General features: G+C 37.8%; 2 protein-coding genes across 2 annotated transcripts in view; one reads left to right on the top strand and one right to left on the bottom strand.

The window, feature by feature from the left end:
- Positions 1 to 16,878, bottom strand: part of adamts7 (a disintegrin-like and metallopeptidase (reprolysin type) with thrombospondin type 1 motif, 7) — an 83,793-nt gene extending 66,915 nt beyond the window's left edge. The window contains 4 exon segments of the mRNA XM_077564044.1: positions 7,108 to 7,307; positions 9,189 to 9,378; positions 15,307 to 15,674; positions 16,452 to 16,878. Of these exon segments, the coding sequence (XP_077420170.1) occupies positions 7,108 to 7,307; positions 9,189 to 9,378; positions 15,307 to 15,674; positions 16,452 to 16,572 (879 nt within the window). The 5' untranslated portion in view covers positions 16,573 to 16,878.
- Positions 16,879 to 17,603: 725 nt separating this feature from the next.
- Positions 17,604 to 19,563, top strand: LOC144050556 (relaxin-3 receptor 1-like). The gene has a single exon (XM_077563917.1). It carries the CDS (start codon positions 18,069 to 18,071, stop codon positions 19,212 to 19,214), a length of 1,146 nt encoding a protein of 381 aa, XP_077420043.1. The 5' UTR covers positions 17,604 to 18,068; the 3' UTR covers positions 19,215 to 19,563.
- Positions 19,564 to 20,653: the final 1,090 nt, after the last annotated feature.

The raw sequence follows: 20,653 nt of genomic DNA, 5'->3' as shown, positions 1-20,653 counted from the left end.
AAATAAATAGCTATATAATTATAATAATAATAATAATAATAATAATAATAATAATAATACATAAAAAATAATAATAGTAATAGATCACAATTCCTTTAAGATGGGCAGGATATATATATTTTTTAAAGATAGATATTGCATGCACATACTATTTCTGAACAAAAACCAATAGAAAATAATGTGAGGCTGCAGTTTGATGGATGACAAAACAATGTAACATTCATGATAATCTTTGCATTGCACCTAGAGCGTAAGATTGTTCAAAATGATCTCTACTTAAGTGCTCTATTGGTTTAAAAATCTGATTCTTTGGAAGGAATTCCTCCAGATGGTTTTATTATATGAAATGGCATTATTGTTAAAACAATTTAAATGAGGGCTGGTGGTGAGGTGGACACGTGCTGCATGTTAGGCACAGCCACATTGAAAAACAATTTTCCTTCACTGTGCGTTTTGCTTTGCTCATCACGTGTTGTCTCCATGCCAACAATGCACAGAGAACCTGTCGAGTTATTGTTAGGGAGAATATGTTCATCTCTCTAATGTAGGTGTCTTCATCATTTATTATTTTTGTGTTCATCTGTATACTTGTTATTCGAACGGTGCGATTCACATGGCTTGTGCATGGAAGTGGCATCAAATTTCTTTCTGACTACTGGTAGTTGTAATTACAGTTTTAATTCTTTCATATTTAATCTTGTTATTTTTCCTTTTTATATATTTTCAATACAGACATGAATAGTTACATTTCATTCAAAAAAACTATAGTGTGACTGTGAATTATTGAAACAGCAGATAGGCTTATCTGTAATTCACTTTTGCAGAGTAAAAACAATTACAGACGAACAATGGACTCTATTCGCGCAGTATTTCTGCGTTCTTTGTAAGGTGACATATTAATTGCCGGTTGGCATGAAAAATGCATTCGACAACATGGGAAACGTGGCTGGAGCACCTGCAATGCAGTACATATACTATTTCATCTAGCTGTTAATGGTTAAAAGGTTTGCACAGAATATGCGACTCAGTTGGTAGCGCGTGTAATGGTTTATAAATTTCTTTTGACTGTGCTGAACCAGAAAGTGTTTTGAGAGTGTTTTATGAGATGCTAATTAGAGAAAGGTACCAGGCATTGATTGTTAAGTGGGATACTTCCACATGCACACATGCACGTACACACATTTGTTTTGAATTCATTACAGTGGTCATGTTTTGTTTTATTCAACTATTTTATTTTAGATCTTACTTTTGTTGTTATTGGATGAAAATGACATTTTTCTTGATATATAAAAGAATTATTGCATGTGGCCAGATTGATTATAAATGGAATGTTTATACATGAAAAAAATGTTTGTGTTGCTTTAAGGTTTGTATTTGATCTCCCCAGATTTAGAAAGATTGAAACTGCTCCAGAGATGTAGAAGAGAAAAAACAGAGGGGTGGATGAATCTGCATTACAACAGAGATGAAAAAGATACTTGAAAAGATAACTGAGCCATTTTCAGCAGTAAAAAAAAAAAAAATCTATATTTTGTCCAGAACTAATTTGATAACGTCATTATTTTTCATGTACATTTAATACTTTTGACCTTTGACTGGAAATGACATCACTGGTGCTCAGAGTTCAGGTAACCACCTCACCTGTTTTCTGTTTTGGTTACGTGACGTTCGCAAACTGAGCCATGATTGGTCGTTACCTGAGCCCTGAGCACACGTGATGTCATTTTCAATCGACAGCAAGTGGCAAAATGTGTTTTAAAGGTCTAAATTGTACATGAAAAATAATGACGTTATCAAATTGATTGTACAAAAAGGGGAGTCTCCACCCCTGGCCACCACGTGCCACCGCCATTCCTTTTTTTTCTTCTTTTTTTTCTTTTTTCTGGAGAGCTTAGTATTGTTCATTCGATTTGTCATCATTGCTTTCCTTTTTATATATATATTTACTGCATATATATATATATATATATATATATATTTTTTTTTTTTTGTATGTGGGTGAGTAAGTGTATGTGCGTGTGTGTGTGTGCGTGTGAGTGTGTGTGTGTATTCATTAGTTCACCTAAAACCTATTAAAAAAAATCCCATACTAATAATATAATATAATAATAAATTGCCAAATGCAGAAACATCAATGTAAGTTATCACAATGTAGTGGCTCTCGCTAGCAGGCAGAATTAAGTAACCAGAATTAGGTTAAAAAATTCTATATACGTAGACCATGTTTCTATAAATTTTGATATTTGGTTTTTATTTGAGGCAGATATTTTTTCCATTAAAATGTGATTTATGAGGAGGTTAGACCATTGGTCGATATTCAGAGTTTGTTTATTTTTCCAGTTAACAAGAATTGTTTTTTTTGCGATAGTAAGGGCTACAAGTGTAGATTGAAATTGTTTACGTGGTAAGCCAGTTGTTGTTAGGTCACCTAGCAAACACAAGTTTGGAGATAAAGGTATCCTATAGTCCAAGATAGCGGAAAGTTTTTCTAAGACTTTAGTCCAGAAATACATAACCGGAGTACATAGCCACCGCCATTCCTGTTTACCGTGTGTAGACAAATGTAAGAGCGACACCTCGCTAATCTATCACAATTGAAAACGAAAATTAATTCAAGTAAATATGACGGCGAAGTTGAACAGGCCGATATTGGAATTGTCACGTTAGTAAGGCCATTTATAATTTGATTGTCACACACTCACACACACCCTCTTGTTTTAGCGTGCAACTTCTTGGTTCTGGAGAATACAGAAGAGACAGGCAGTGCCATTATAATTATCTGGTTTTGATGGTTTAATTGATGCCATAGTGACTCAAAAAGAATATAAATTTCTTCATACACTGTCACGGTCCTACTATTTACTGTGTCAAAATAACTGATGTGGAAACAGTCACAAAAACAACAGAATTACTGGAGACTCAAGACTGGAGTGCAGCATGTGTGTCCAGTGTTGTCATAGACGTGTGCATGCAACAAACACTATGGTTAGTACGAGAAAGTAAGTTTCTGTTATTTCAGGGTATTCTTCTGGCGCCCCAGCTGCCGGAAAATTACAGTGTTTCTTTACGACAAAGTAATTTTCCGTTATTTCACAATATTTTTCTGGCGCACTAGCTACCGGAAAATTAAATTAGTTTTTTTTTTTTTTTACAGTGTATATCTCATAAGATGTCTTCAAAATAAATGTTAATACAATGACTGCTACCATCTATAGGACATTACAGAAATTGTAGTTATTTTCACTTTAAAAAAATTGTCAATTCACAAAGAAATTATTATTTAAAAAAAATACTGTTAATTTCTCAGTAAATATAAATGTTTTTTCCCCATTTTTTTATGGTTTTAAAGTTGAATTGTACATTTTATTTTTTTACATAGACAAATATTTGTGAAATTACGATACATTTGTGAACATATTTTAACAATCAATATATGTATTTCTAATGGAGTTTTGTGTAAAAGAACTGAAATATTGTATGTTTTTACAGCTAGTGAGTTCATGTTATTTTACATTTGACATGTAAAATCAGAGTTTATTTTTGTAAATTAAATGATTTTTTTTTAAATACAGAAAAACACTCAAATAAAAAGTAAAATTCTCTTATAGTACAGGTTGTTGTTGTTGTTTTTTACAATGTAGTACAAATAGCATGAATATATTTTAAATATAAATGGCCTTATTGTATGGTGTAGAGCAGTGGTGGGCAAACTCTGTCCTCGAAGGCCAGAGTCCTGCAGGTTTTGTTTCCCTCTTCCAACACAAGCTGATTCCAGTCAACAGGATTGTTATCATTCTTATGCAGAGCTTACTGATGAGCTGAGCTGTGTTGGAGAAGGGAAACATCCAAAACTTGCAAAACTCCGGCCCTCGAGGACCAAGTTTCCCCACCCCTGGTGTAGAGTGGAACTGGAATTTCCTCCGTGCATGTGCTTTCTATGCTTTCTTCTTACACTTACTACTTCTTTTTCCAATATAATCAATAAGGCCAGTGAAGTTAAAGTACAAAACCACATTGGTCTGGAAAGCAGAAAGGGTGAAGGCTATTACAGTCATTTCTGGACTACATGGCGCACCTGACTATAAACCGCGCTAGCTAAATTTGGGGAATACTACACATATAAACCGCACTCGACTGTAAGCCGCAGGTGTTTTTAATGTTACCGCACCGGGTTCCCGCTACTTTATTTTCCATGAGGGTGCAAATTGTCTCTCATTCTGTCTCCTGTATTTGGGCTCACTTGGTTTGTTTTGCGCTGCCTGACGCTCATGCGCTTCCTTTATAGTGTGCCCCCTTGTGATCTGATGGATAAGCCGCACCTTTGTATTAGCCGCAGGGTTGAATGCAAATGAAAAAAGTAGTGGCTTGTAGTCCAGAAATTATTGTATATAGTACAGGAAACCATAACAATCAAGCAAGGTCAGAATGGCATACGGCAGAAACCTTCAGCATTGATAGAATATCAGGTGGCTCATACACTGTAAACAGAGATTTTACGATATCTTCTCCTCGCGACACTGCTCGGAGTGAAGCCTTCTGATTGTGGGACAAGATTATAGTGCCCGCGTTCGATAATTGCCTCTAACATATTTTGAGTGCCACTGCTTTGATTCTGAAAATGATGCTTCCCCAATAGAGTATGTTCACAATTATTGAAGATTAAAATACTGAAGCCTGTCTAGTGCAATCCAAATCACCACGCTCTAAACTGATATGAGCACTTGAGCAGCGTGCGTCCTAAATTCCACTCAATTCTGTATTGCAAATAAAAAAAACATAATGCTATCTGAAAATCAGCTTTCACTCAAGTATTCACTGAAGCTAGCAAGTCAAATCATGGAACAGGCATCCTAACAACTGTAATCCGCACAAAATGAAGAACACTTCATTGAAAATATAAATCATACCAGTGTTTCCCACACCGCCACCCAAGTAAATATATATATATATATTTATTTATTTATTTATTTTTTAAATATATATTTTTAAACGTGTCGTGACCAGATATACCGCATGTAACATTAGTTCGCCGTTACTCACTTGTGGATCATGAGGTTAGAGGAGACGCAAGTAGCAGGAGTGGGAAAGCCCCCCCAGCACCCAAACCCACCCCAAACCTCCCCCGCGGAGTACACCCACCCGAGTCCACCCAACCAAGTAGATTTCAAATCTGTAGGAAACACTGCATACTGTATATGCACCAAGGAGCAATGACTCATCATGTCCTATTCCATGTGGAGCTGAGTGTCTTCTATTCAAGTGGCAGCTACTGACAGACAATATTATAATACAGTAATCAGTACAGCTTTACCATTACTATCATCAGTATTGCTTTTCTTTCTTTAGTCCCCTCTATCAGCTCTATCATGAATACAAATAAGAATTCCAGCTCCTTCTTCTAACAAGCCCAGTATTTGATTTTCAGCCTCTGGGCAACATGCTGCCCGTCTGCATGAAATCCTGAGGTTTAAATGTTCCATTTGAATTCAGCCAGCATCCTTCTTCTACTCATTTTCTTTGAGTTTGGCCTCCGTTTACTTTTTACAGTAAAGGTTTTAGTGTGCTGGCTGTTGCACGCGTGTAATGACGACTAAACACCACGCAGTCGAACAGCAGGGCCAAAAACTTCTGAAGCCTGCAACTTCGACACATTGTCAGTAGGTACACAATGGAACATGTGCTAACTGAGGAAGATGATACCATTACTTTTCATGAGGATAGAGTCAAAGGAATTCTCGCTTGACACTATGCAAGGTTGTTTTTATAAATGTCAACCATTGGAACCATCACAGCTTGGAGGTTCAAAGCACGAGAGGATAATGACAGTTTCCACAATCTATTATTGTCTACAAAACCAGAAGCTTCTCAGTCAGTACACTTTCTTCCCTTTCAGACTTCTGACAAGCATGCAGCACTGCATTCAGTAAAATTACTTGGGTGTCAGTCTATAACGTAAAGGAATTCGGTTGACTTAATCCCAAACATGAGCGTAGTAATTATATATATATATATATATATATATATATATATATATATATATATATATATATATATATATATATATATATTTTTTTTTTTAATTAAAAAAAAATCCTAATTGTTTCATATAACATTTTTTTTTAAGTAGTGAAAATAGTTACTTTGCCTGGTAACAAATTACTTTTATTATGAAGTAATTCAATTATTAAAACAGTTACTTTTTGGAGCAAGTTATGAGTCCTGGTAACTATAACTAATAACTTTTGTAAAGTAACGTTTCCAACACTGACTATTTTCCTCTCTACAAAAATCAACAAGTGAGATTTTAGACACATCTCTCCCCCGTAGATTTTGGTTTATGAGACAAAGTGCCGTCAGAACCACAACAGCACATTTGAGTAAGCCTGGTTTGTAATAATAATTGTAATAATCAGTAGGAACGACAACTGTGTCAGGATGTCAGCATCAAAATGTAATTTCCGTCCATTAAACTGCCTTTGAAAAGTAATCCAACGTCTCTCAACGTCTTGCTTGCTTAATAATGCAGACACTAACACAAACTATATCAAATCTATCACTAATAATTACATTTGCATGAATATGTTTATACAGTTCTATATTATATTGTGTAGGTATATAAAAAAAAACAGCAATAACAACAACAACAGCAGCATTGATAGTTCAATGTGATAATTGTTGTAAAGTGTATGCCAGAATAGCGCTCTCTGCATTGCAAACATGATTAGAATGCACATTTGATATCTACCGGTAAAAGCAAATCTATAATATTCCTTCTCCTTCTTGGCAACACACGATGGCTCACCTGTGGCTACAAACATGAGATGTCAAGAGTCTGCACACTCATTCAGACAAATGGCAGCTTGCTCCAGCTCCAAGTCATACTACCTCTCACCCACAAGCTGTATTTTAATACATTTATCGCAGCTCTGTGATTGACAGGTGATAAGCCCGCCTCTCATCCTAAATCAGCGGGGGATAGATTCCAGCTTCCCTGTGACGCTGAACCCTACGTATATGCTGGGTAGAAATGTAATAAATGCAGCTGAATTTATGCTAGGAACACAAAAGTAACATTTGACAAGATAATTATTTTGGTTTCATACTTACAATGTTCATGACAGCAAGAATGTAGCTTTCAACACCTTTGCTGCCGTGATATTCTACCATTTTAGGGTCAGCCACCACGAGTGTTTCCACCCACTTCTCTTTGCTGATTGAGCGCTGATGGATCCTTCTCTTCCTTCTGTGCTGGCGCTGCTCCCAGTATTCCCGCTTTCGCTCAGTCTCTTCCAAACTGAGATGGGAATCTAAAGAGCAAATTAGCAAGACAGCTTTAGTTGCTAGACACGCTCTAGTAACATAAACTCTAGTATAGCCTCCTTGTATCTACACTAATGCACTAAACTGGTAATTACAGTAAAAAAAAAAAAGGTATGTAAAACACCCCAAGGCCACAAATATACAACAACCAAGTAAAAAATAATCATGTAGAAAAAAAAAACACATTACTACCTTCATCTTTCCTCTACAAGAACTCACTTAACTTTAAAATGGAGCCAATCCTGATGAACATTAGCTTCCATCTCGTCTTTGGCCTTCCTCTTGGTTTTTTTCCTTCAAATTGCAAACTCACAGCCTCCCTAATAAGGTCATCTTCCTCCATTCTCATCACATGTCCATCCCACCTCATTCTGACCTCCTGTACTTCATTGATATCATTTATTCCTAACTCCCTTCTGATGCGCTCTCTTCTCTCCTTATGCTTCATTGTCACTCCCTTAATTCTTCTCAGCATCCTCATTTCTGCTAACTTTAAAATATTATTCTCCTTTTTTCCTATTGTCCATACTTTAGCCCCATATAACCAGTACGGGTCGTATGACGGTGTTATATGTATTGTTTTACTTTTAGTCTACTGGGCACAGTATTTCAAACATACTGTAATCCCCCAGGCTTGAACCTGGCAATTCAAACCATATTTAATCTTGAAAATTCAAATCCAGATTTGGAAATCCAATTTTGCCTTCAATCCAGATTTGAGCCCATGTTGGGTATTACAAAATTTCAGTTCTAAATCTGGATCAGTTTGATCCTGGAAAAAAAAGCATTAAATTAATCCCACTTTGGGGTGGGATTAGACTGTGACTCCATGTATTAGTTTCACATATACTCATCAATAAATATCTCTTCCACCAATGTCAACAAAAAATCAAAATAATAAAAAAAAAAAGAGAAGAAATTGCTTCAAACCCAAAACTAAAAGGGGAGGTAAATCCCAAAATGTTCTTAACAATATGTTGTATGTGCCTCCACTAGTATAAACACGGCATTCAGATTAATATTGCCTTTACCCTAAACAACTGTGATGACGGCAAGTGGCAAAATGGCCGCCCCTTTTGCATTTGGCATACTAATTGATCATAGCCTTGAGGTCTACAGAACACTTTCTGTCCCCTGCCAGTGATCCCGGGGGAGGGATGATCCTTGGGGCGGAATGAATTTGGAAATCTCAGTCCAAGAGGATCAGAGGATTATTCTGTTCCAATCCAATAAAGTTTTTAAATACCGGGGTATAAACTCCTGATCCATGGATCAGGAAAATGTAATCTTGAAATCTGGATCAGTTTAATCTAGATTTAAGTTTGTGAAATACTGGGCCCGGGACATTTTCCACTTTCTCTTCACTTTGCCCATGCTGCTGTAAAAAAATTGCCCATTATTTATTTTATTTTTTTAACCCACCCTCTGTTAATCTCTCCATTGGTGCATATTGGTGTTATGATTAATTCATTGATTGTTTTTTTTGCATTTGAGTTTTATTTTGTTGTCAGTACTTAAATACACCCCGTGCAAGGGAATAGTCATAGTGAAGGTTAAAAAAATGTTTTTGTTTAACTCCTGATGCAGCCACTGATTGCTGTAATTTTGGTTTTCCTTACAATTCGCCCGAATGCCTGAACATGTATTATTGTGTGTAAATGCCAAAGAGTGAAGTTAATAACTTACACCATTTGTAAAGAGAGGGAAAAAAATATTGCTGTAAAATATAGAGTTCAACAATCCTGCACTTGAAATAAAACGAACCTGTTAACCCAGCGATCCAGCTGTGTTGTCACACTTCAAGTGCTGTAAAACCACCGTCATTTGCAGTGATGTGCTAAATGTACCGTGAAAAAATGGACACTTACTTTTGACACCGCAGGAACCGTTGACTGCTTGTTTCCCTGAGATGGGCTGTGCAACTGGACTGGAGGGTGACAGGAAGGGAGCATGACGTTTGAAGACGGCATGGGCCTGCGGAGCTGAGGGCTCATCATGTGGCTTCTCCAGAGGCTGGATGAAAAATTCTTCTTCGCTTGACAACTTGAACAGTCCTGTCTAAAGATTGAAGGGTGAAACATCAGCTCTCTATAGGTTAGACTTTTTCTTACTTTTTAAATCAACACAAAATAAGTTATTATGGGACAATCTGAAAATCCCAAAAACATTAACCCGTGGGCAGTATTTTATTTTGAAATGGCTTGGTCAGAATCAACAAAAAGCCCAAAACGGGTCACAATACCGCCTAGGGGTTAAATAGCTGTTAGAGACATTTCATTGTTAGCTTCATTTGCATTTTAGTGTAGAGATGTAATGTTAGAAAACACAAACTAGATTAAATAAAAATAATTTCGTCAACACACATTTTTCACCGGACTAAAACTAGACTAGACCGGACTAAAACCCTCAATAGCCGGGTCTAAATGAGTATGCATTTTTGTCAACTAATGAAGACGAGACGAAAATGTACTTCACTAGACTAAAATCTATGGACATTTTAATTCATCAACAAAAACGAGAGGAAAATTATATTATTTTGTAAAATCTTGTTTCTGCTAATCTGTCACTGTGGACACTGTCATGTGACACACATCGACACACACCCTTTCAAATCTGTGGCTTGCGAGTGTAACATGCACAAACACATGGAATAGACAGGTGGATTCATGGTGAAAGGTTTAAAAAAAGAATAATAATAATAATAAAAAAGTAAATTCTAGTTATAACGTAACATTAATTCAACGGCTATAACATTCCAAACAATACTGCAAATCTGACCGCTAACTAATTCTGGCTCTAGCTCATAGCGTGGAGCCATAGTGGTTACTTGTTGATATACTGCAATTGTGTGCAAAGTTGATTTTCATCAAAAAGATGAGAGAAAACTTTATGTGGAATACCTGTAGTTTTAGATTTGAAATATTCAACATTATCTGCTGACAAGAAAAATATTTAGGGGTAAGATGATTGTCTAAAACGACACTAAAATATTGACAGTATTTTCCTTTTAAATACCACTCACATTTCTGCATGATTGAGACAATTACATTGCTAAATACTAATCGTATTCCTATCACCTTGTCTGTGATGGTGTTCATCCTCAAATATGCAAAATCGCTCCATAATGCCACGCAATTATATTGTTTTATTGTGGTTGTTGAGGTCCCAAATGCCCCACCTGCCACTGGTAGATGCAGAATGTCAAAGAAATGTGATGTTTTTCAAAAAAATGCCAGCCAGGCATGTCAAGGAGACAAGGATTCTAAACAAATGTTCTTCTTGTGTGTCATCCCTCCGAAGGACAAATTATGTATGAGAATCTGTGTCTCAAAAATAGCAATGATCAGATATTCAGTTGAGGGTGCGCATCTGCCAAGAAGAGCCTAAATATTTATTTCTGTTTGAAGTTGTTTTACTTTTAGTGCACCCATATCAAACTTTCTAACTTCCTGTCACTGTCAATTCCCAATACTAGTAACCCTAACACAGGATCATCCATCAAATGTGATTCCCTTTGCAAGTTGCGAAGCACCACTATTTTGTGTTGGGCAATGTTACAACTATGCCAAGTAGTGTCAACGGCATACTGAAGGAAACGATACACTCATCAACAATAGCCAATGATCACACTTTGTGGACTACATAGGATGATTACATTTTCTTGTGGTAGAACAAATCACAACTAATGATTGCATCTGTAATTCGTCAACAATTTGCAGAAAAAAAATGTTTTGTGTACAGTACTGTAATTTACGTTACTGCATACACTAAAAGCACTCAAATGTCCATGAACCTTATGGAAAACATTGTGTGCTGCATGCAATCTGGTAAAAATGCTCCCATTGGAAAAAGAAAACCAGATACATGAACGCATGAAAGACTTTACTATTGATCACTTCATCATATTAGCCACCAGACTAAAGAGTTCAAGAGACTCGGCGACTGCTTTAACTTGTCATCACAAATGATTAACAAATTAGAAATTAAATTATTTAAAATATCAATTGGTGTACAGTAGTATAAGGATTCTTAACTCATTCACTGTCATTGACGACTATAGACGTAAAAAATTCATGTGAACTATTTCTATTAGTTTAACATTTTTTTTCATTTCCTTTCATTTTTTATGAAAACCTATAATTTTTTTTATTGTACATTTATTACAGATATAAAATTAACATGCAATTAATTACGATTAAATGCCCCTTATTTTTGATTTTTTTTTTTTTTAATTAGGCCCGTTAGGCAATTTTTTTAAAAATTGTAATTAATCACATGACTTCATTAGTTAACTAACGATTAATCACAAATTTTATATGTGTTCTAAATTTACAATAAAATTATTTTCTAGGTTTTATACTCTTGTTAGCAAAAGTGGAAAAAAATTTAAACTAATAGAAATAGTTCAAATGAATTTTTTTACGTTTATAGCCATCAATGGCAGTGAATGAGTTAATATTATATCTATCTCCTATTATCTCCTTCTTCTTTTTTTATCCTCCAATTAAAATTGTCTTTACACTCTGTGGATGGAAAGTCCCCTGAGCAGTTTGGGGTTCATATACAGTAAAAGCATCGGTAGAAGGATTTGAACCATAAAGCCACTCCTGCCACCCGAGAACAAACATGAACATCATGCTTAAAATGCAAGAAAGCACGCAAACATGGCGGTAAGGATATTTGCACCACGGAGAGACATTTCCACAATAACTGCACTACATATCAAGTAGTGCAACCTAAATATGCAATTTAACTCTGACAAAACACATAGGGTTGGTTCATTTATGCCCCTTTATAAATGAATGGTCAAAATCAGACTTTCAATCCAAATCCAATTTTTACTAATATTAACAACCCTGTTTTTACTAGCGAGGAAGAAAATTCTATGAGGGCTCAATTTAAAATGCATATTTAGTGTGATAGCTACATACTGAAAATTCTAATTTGACTCTGTTGTACCCATCTGTGAAATCTCGTCTTGTTTCATCAAGGGGCGCCACAGTGAGTCACTTGCCTGATTGGTTTTGTATAGTTTTTTGTTTTTTATACTGTATATATGCCCTTCCTTCATTATCCATCCATCCTGTAACCTAATCCCAACTGACATTGGGCAAGAGGTTGGGGTACAACCTGCATTGTTTAGCAGTCAATGACAGGTCACCTGGCTGTAGACCATCATTTACATCCACATCCACGCCTGCAGACACCGCCATCGTGATGCCTATATGTCAAAATTGATACTGCATGTGAAAAAGGTTCATTAGAAACAAAGCTGTCCTGTTTGACGTCGTAAAAACACAATTAATTGAAAATAATAGTAACAAGCATAAAATTGCTGTTCTAAAACCTAAATGGAATGAAACACTAATGTATGTACTTTCATTTAAAGCTTTCATAACATTTATCATTATTGCTGTGAAAAGTCTCCTTACTCTACACATTGAATATAAAAAAGAAATGGATGGATGGATTTTAACATGATCCATATGGACAATGTTGACATCCTGGATCTAGCCTACAGGTTTGCTCTACTGTCCTTTAATTTGGATTTAACCATATTTGACTATCTGTTCACTTCTTTCAATGTCATTTTACAAGTATCCAAAACTAAATTGTATTTCCTTCTGCAACATCGGGAACGTTGAGCAATCTTCAAAACCAATACTGTTCTTTTGCCCGGGTTCACTCCTAATACAAGTCATCTTGCAATTTACTCAAACTCAACAGCAGGGAAGGGAATATATTATTATTTATTTTTTTAAAGAATCAGTTCAGTTCCCAGTAACTTGATCCTTAGTTTGCTTGCCTGACAGTTCCACTTATGCATTCATCTTATGTCACAAATGAGTGATGATGTCACATGCAAGAAGTGTATTTTGGTTCTGAACTTTTCCAACTTGGCATTAATATTGCAACAAATAGTAGCGCCAGCCAAAAGGTTAGCAGCCTGGGCTCTTAGCTTGCTGGTTAGCGCCTTTGACTCAACCCGTGGGACGATGTTAACATGGGTTCAAGTCTCAGCCAGGACCATGCCAATCGGCCACAGTCAGATATGCGCTCCAAGACAGAATGAGTTCCTGGGATTTTGTGTGAAAAGAGGGACTTAAGATGCCCCCACCTCAGATGCTACACAAACATTGTTTACAAATGCAGCAACGCCACAACACCATATGCAAATACTTGTTTATAGCACTGCTAGAGGAGCATTGACGTAAACAACATTACAATGTACACAATAACAGCGTACACTCCACAAAAACTGGTTGTACTGACGGATATTTTGAATGCTATTTACATTACTTTTTTTTTTTATTCTATTTTTATTCATCTTTTAGCCATTTAATTTTTATATATAAACTAGAGCTGTCAAACGCTTATTTTTTTAAATCAGATTAATCACATCTTAGAATTTTGATTAATCATGATTAATTGCTTAATTAAAAAGGCTTTTTAGTCAATATTTTTTATCCGCCAAATTTGACGAACACCTGTTATGTGTTAATTCTTTCGACATTGAATGTTATGTGATATGTTCAACATTTTTTTATCCACTGCACATGCTCATCCTCCTTTTTTTCTAATCAGTTAATTACTTGCATAATTTAAAATGGGAAAGAAAATTACCCCAATATTTTGACATAAACAATTATTCTGAATGTCATACACAAACATTTATTAAATGTCCTGTTTCTACGTCTCCTAATGTGTGTGTATATATATATATATACACGTATGTATATTATAAATGTCCTTGAAAATTTCTTGAGTGGTGGCCAGTTTACTTGGGTGGCCCGCCCAAGTATTAGCATGGTGTGGGAAACACTGCAAAATGAATAGTACGATTAATCTCCGTTAATACAAGATTAATGCGATAATTTTGTTTGTGGTTAATTAATTACTTAACGCTTTAACTTTGAGAGCACAAATATGAAATATAGCAAACAAAAAGAAAATTGTCATTAATTTCATGCCATTTGAAAGAAAAATATTATTTTGGGATATACAATCGTTATAGGGGTATAAAATTACCTGTATGGGCCTTATGGGGATGTCAAATTTTGCCCATATCACACAACACTGTGCAGAAATATCTTGTGTATTATCACATCATAATGTATATAGATGATGTCATATATGTCATTTGTATTATTTCTTCCCTTCACCCAATGAGAACTGATGAGAGAATCAATAAGCAATCAGATCTATATGCAGTATCAATAATGCAACTGGAATCGCTAAATGTGTATCCATTCCCATTCCCATTCCCATCCCAATTTAACAGCTTCTCCTCATTGGCACAAAGTACACCCTTTCCAATGCTACAGTTTTTTTTTTTTGTCCGAACCTAAAGTAACTCACCCAGCCCCATCCTTAAGGTAGAACCCACAACAGGCCAATGTACTTGAAAATAGTTTCACCCATTCATCCATTTTCTTAACCGCTTGTCCTCACAAGGGCCGTGAGTAAAATAGTGCTTGGTCCACCTACAATATCAACAACACTGCCATCCTTGTTCATGCTGTCATATCCATAGATTGGTTTGTGAGCTTTTATTTGTTATTACGCTATGCATATATTTCATACTTGATGTCATTTTTCTCTTTTATTTTCACACTGTTTGGGTAACCTTGAAAACCATTATTACAATCACTCTCAACCCCCCATGCCTCTGTGTGAGTGTGAAAGGGTTATTTGTGTTTTATTGCATGAAATGAAAAAGGAAAGTCTGAGAGTGTAAAAAGATTTTCCATCTTTGAATAAAAAAGTGTTTTAAATTGAAAATTAAATGAAACTGTTATTGACATAAGTTTGGAATAATAATGACAATGCAGCATCCAAGGTGATTGTTAATTATTTTGAACATTTAACATCCCCAATGATCGCAAGAGTAAATCTGATCATGCAGTTACAGCACAGTCTTCTGCTGCAAGTTGCTAATTTTCTATTTGGCATTGTGTTATTTATATTAGGCATTGTGCAACTCACCAGTCCATCGCAGGTACTTATCGCTGCGCTTCCTTTGACATCAGGCCCATCCCACACTTCACCCAGGAAATGACACTGGGCAGATCCAAGGAGGCGGATCTTCCCCCCTTTAAGGCCACCATAGCGACTCTCTGTCAGGAAGCCCGGGGCCAGCAGATGTGGGTTGAGAGTCAAGTTAAAGTGCAAACTGCGGCCGGCATGCCGCAACTGATAGAAGACTCGCTCCTGGTTCATGGACTCCCCGGAGGCATGGCGACGCTGTATGCGGCGAGCACGATGAGACAGGAAGTTGGACAGGAAGTGACCTCTGACATTCACTCTAGTGGGGTGAACCACTTCATACAGAGGGAAGTCCTGGAGGAATCTCTCTGTTGGGGACATGGTGGGAAGAAAACATGGAAAAGATGAGCTATTCAATCAGGCCAAGGAAAGAATACTAGTACTGTATGTTGGTTTCTAGGGCAACCGGCAGACAAATCTACCCATTTAGATATGTGATCAACCATTAATGTGTCTCATTTGTCAGTTTCCCTGTAATTTTTAGCAGCTGCAGTATATACAGTGCCGTGAAAAGGTTAATGTCAGGTAAATGCAAGCCTTTCGATTCTGTGGAACAGAACGGAGCACAATTAATATTATTCTCGCCTTCAATTAGCCTAACAAGCAAGAGAACACAGTGAGTGAACACATGGTGAGAACATGCAAATGCCATACAGGAAGGCTGGAGCCAAAGTTCAAACACAGAACCGCAGAACTGCAAGGCAGATGTGCTAACAACTATCCATTCATTGTGCTGTGTGGGACTGACCATTGAACAAGGAAATCAAATCTCAAGATTCCTACATTTCCACATTTGGGCCAGGATTTCAATGTGCAAAGCAATAATTAATAAATCCTGCAAACTTTCAGGTTGATGTGGTTGTTGAGGTCTGCTTTGCTCAAGGACACGTTAGATGTTTTCAGCGTTGTGCTCTGACCAAGTACAGCTGTTCTTCCTTTGTATAAAAGAAGAACTGCTGTTGGTATGTCTCTTCACTTTCTTGGTGCTTTTAGATGTATCGTGTAGCCATGAACTCGTGAACATCTTGTAATGGTGCAGTAATTCACAATTCATGCAGAAGTGCTGTTTGGAGAACTTGACTGACCTGGTTGTCGTGGTAATCCCAGCCCAGTTTTGCAGTTGTCCAGCACGGCCACAAGTATCATGAAGAAGTGGATGGGAGAAGCTCCATGCGCAGTGTGAAGCCCGCAATCCAAACGGGTCATTTTGGCAACACTGAAAGCTTAAGTTTGCATTCATTTATTTCTTGTAATACGGTTCCAAGTGACAATTCAAATAAGATCCATCGTGGCCACGGCGTTCGAGCGCGCACTTAAACTACTTTATGCAATCCAAGCCTCATGGTTAGCGGCTACTGTTTATGTATTCCCCGTGCTTGGCTTGTTGTTTGTCGGCCTTTGCCTTTGCTTATAAACGCCTGCTCCTCCATCCGCCTTTCGCCGACAGTGACAGCTTGAAAACTTTGCTAAGTTTCGCAGCAGAACCACCCCCACATATGGGTGGACCCAAGACAATAGGCTTTCTCTTCAGCTGGGCTGCAAGGCGTTTTAAAGGGGACTCCGCGTAATCGGACCCTTTACCAAGATGCACAAATAGGACAAGTAGATTCATCTGTGGGTCACTTTCAGGGCTCCCCGGTTCACGCAACAAACGCAACTTTCCTGTCGACAAAGAGCAGTGCCATAGCTGTAAATAAGCAAAATGTCAACAAGTGTATGACCTGCTCTCAAAACGACATTATAAAGAAAAATAAGAAAAAAATAATTCAAAGATAGACCCCCAACTGTATTCGTCTGCCATCTAGTGGAACAAATGATGTAGCTACTATCCATCCGTCCGTATCTATCTATCTATCTATCTATCTATCTATCTATCTATCTATCTATCTATCTATCTATCTATCTATCTATCTATCTATCTATCTATCTATCTATCTATCTATCTATCTATCTATCTATCTATCCATCTTTTGTTTTTTTACGTGATGACCTCAAAGATCTAAGACTTTTTCCAAATACATAATGTTATATAGCCTATATCACCATTTTGCTCAAGTATGTAAGAATGTGATAGTGAGCACTTCTCCTTTGCTGAGATACTCCAGCCCACCTCACAGGTGTGCCATATCAAGATGCTGATTAGACACCATGATTAGTGCACAGGTGTGCCTTAAACCACCCACAATTAAAGGTCACTGTGAAGGTGCAGTTTTGTTTTATGGTGGGATGGGAGGGGGTCCTGTTGACTCACTTTTTAAGTAGCTGCAAGTTATGTATAGCTACAAAAACTCCAACAAATGTTATTTCATAAAATTTAATTATTATTATTATTATTAGTAGTAGTATTAGTAATACTAGTAGTAGTATTGATGTATTTATTTAATTGAACTCTGTTTTGTTTTATTTTCCAGCCGTGCGCCTTTTACGCATACTCTTCCGGTGTTGTTTGTCCTCTTGGTAACGATCTTTCCTATATAATCCATCACGAAGTAAGGTAGTGATGCTGCTCATGTGTTTATGAAACCCACAACAATTTCCTTCACCAGCCAATCGTGGCCCGGCAGAGACGCGCGTACATGACCCTATAAAAGCGACGCTGCCGTCAGCTGCAGCTTAAAGAGGAGTAACGATGGATAACAATTCTGACACGTCCTGATCAGTTGCATGCTTGGTCCGGTGTTGTGTTTTTGTTCGAGTTAAGGATGGATGTGATATTAAATCAGAGTGACGCACTGAACCAAAGCGCGCCTGGCGAGGAGACGTTCCGTTTCGATGACATCGAAGTGGGCGCGGACGGGAGTCCCTTCCTGAGGATCCTCATCTCCGTGGTCTACTCGGTGGTCTGCGCTGTGGGCTTGGTGGGGAACCTGCTCGTCTTCTACCTCATGAGGCTACGACAAGGTCGGAAGAAGTCGGCTATCAACTTTTTCATCATCAATCTGGCGGTGACTGACTTCCAGTTCGTGCTGACGCTGCCGTTCTGGGCCGTGGACACGGCTCTGGACTTCAGCTGGCCCTTTGGGGACGCCATGTGCAAAGTGGTGCTCTCCGTCACGGTGATGAACATGTACGCAAGCGTCTTTTTCCTCACGGCCATGAGCGTCACCAGATACTTGTCCGTCACTTCTGCGCTCAAGAGATCCACGCACAGATGGTCGAGGTGCGTCAAGTGGGTGTGCGCAGTGTTGTGGGTCGCGGCCACGGTGGTCACGGCTCCCACGGCGGTATACTCCACGGTCACCGTGGTCGCCGGAGAAAAACTGTGTCTCCTCAAGTTCCCGGAAGGACACGACTGGCTAGCCCTTTATCACATCCAAAAAATACTCATAGCTTTCATTATCCCTCTGTTTATCGTCTCCGTCAACTACCTGCTGCTTCTGCGCTTCATTAGACGCAAGAGCATGTGTACCAGTAACCGAAATAGGAGGTCGAAAGTTACCAAATCTGTTGCTATTGTTGTTTTATCCTTTTTCTGCTGCTGGATGCCAAACCACGCCATCACCTTCTGGGGCGTTTTGGTGAAATTTAACGCAGCCAACTGGGATCGGTCCTACTACATGGTGCACGCGTACGTGTTCCCAGTCACTGTGTGCTTGGCGCACGCCAATAGCTGCCTGAACCCGATACTATACTGTCTCATGAGGCCAGAGATTAGAAAAATGCTTAGTACTTTATTCTGGAGGGCCCCCAGTCCGTGCGCCAGCAAGGGCTGCAGGGCGCCCTCTCTTAGGCACGGCCACATCCAAGCGGTCCGGACTCCTGACAATGTTGAGTTCACCTTGTCTGTCGTCGATCACAGAGGATTTACAAGCTCCAGAATTAATGGATCCCTTGGTTCACGATCTTAAAGTTGATTTTATAGTCTCCTTTGCACACTGTGAATGTGATTATCATGCGTAATGCTTTTGCAAGTTTATTTGTCGACAGTGGGGCATATCTTATTTATGATATTTCCATGTCATCATGTCAAACCGTGTACAGATGTACATTCAATTTTTGATAGATCCCCTCAGAGGACGTACAGTGAGTGGCACTGTAGCTCCGATCTGGAATGTGTCAATTGCCTCCAAGGGGTGGGGTTGGATGTTCGATCATAGTGACGTGACGGAATGTGAAAGAAATAAGCAGGTATTTTTTTCTATTTATGTACACATCATAAATACAATATGAAAAAATAAATGTATTTTTAACTGGAAATTTGTGGTGGATTTTTTTCTTTACACTGTAACAAATTTCTGTAAAATCTACAGTAAAAAAATACAGCATTTTCTCTTTTTTTAATTTTACAGTATTAAACTGTATAAAGCAGAGCATTGTGGGTAAAAAACAAAGTACAGTAATTTGCCATATAATTAGCGGTACAACAACTATGTTTCGGCATGTATAGCATATATGTAGATAACAGGTAAATACTGAAAAGATTGTTGGATTTTGGCAGGTATCTCTATAGAAGAAGAAGAAGCAAATAGCGGACCCTGTATTGTCAGGACAGTAAGGACAAGAGTAATATTTTAGCGCATTTCTTCCGATAAACAGGCAACATAATATTAGAGCTAACATTCATTTATGTACTCGGCTGCACAACAAGGATTGATTTAACAAAAGGGGCGGCATAGTGGGTGACTGGGTAACGTGTCTGCCTCCCAGTTCTGAGGGCGAGCGATCAAGACCGGGCTTTGGCCTACCTGGGTTAAGTTTGCATGTTTTCCCGGTGCCTGTGTGGGTTTTCTCCTGTGCACTGGTCTCCTCTCACATTCCAAAGACATGCATTGCCAGTTAATTGAGCACTATAAATTGTCCCTAGGTGTGATTGTGGATGGTTGTTCATCTCTGTGTGCCCTGCAATTGGCTGGCAACCAGTTCAGGGTGTACCTTGCCTATTGCCCAAAGCCAGTTGGGATAGGCTCCAGCGACCCTTTTGAGGAGTAAGTGGTAAAGAAAACGGATGGATGTATTTTCCATGACATACTGTATTTGTGTATTTACAGGAAAAAATCATGTAAATTACATAGAATACAATAAATGGTTGTAAACTAGATTACAGCGATTTGCTGTAAAAATAAATACAGTAAGTAACTGTAATTTATCTACAGTGAATACTTGTAAAAAACACAGTAATGTACTGAGATTTGACAAGAATTAGCTGGAAACTTTTTTGCCAGTAATGTTTTATAAATTCTACAGTCAATTTGTTACAGTGTACCAAATAATACGTGACACATCCTCTCCATGAAGATTGGTTTGATGCACATGAAAAGGTGAATTTTCTTCACAAAGCGTATCGTTT

The sequence above is a fragment of the Vanacampus margaritifer genome, chromosome 4, assembly GCF_051991255.1.
Source record: "Vanacampus margaritifer isolate UIUO_Vmar chromosome 4, RoL_Vmar_1.0, whole genome shotgun sequence".
NCBI lineage: Eukaryota > Metazoa > Chordata > Actinopteri > Syngnathiformes > Syngnathidae > Vanacampus > Vanacampus margaritifer.
This window is presented reverse-complemented; position numbering and strand designations above follow the sequence as displayed.

Coding starts and splice junctions, on each gene's coding strand:
- LOC144050556 (XM_077563917.1), top strand. CDS start 18,069: ATGGATGTGATATTAAATCAGAGTGACGCACTGAACCAAAGCGCGCCT.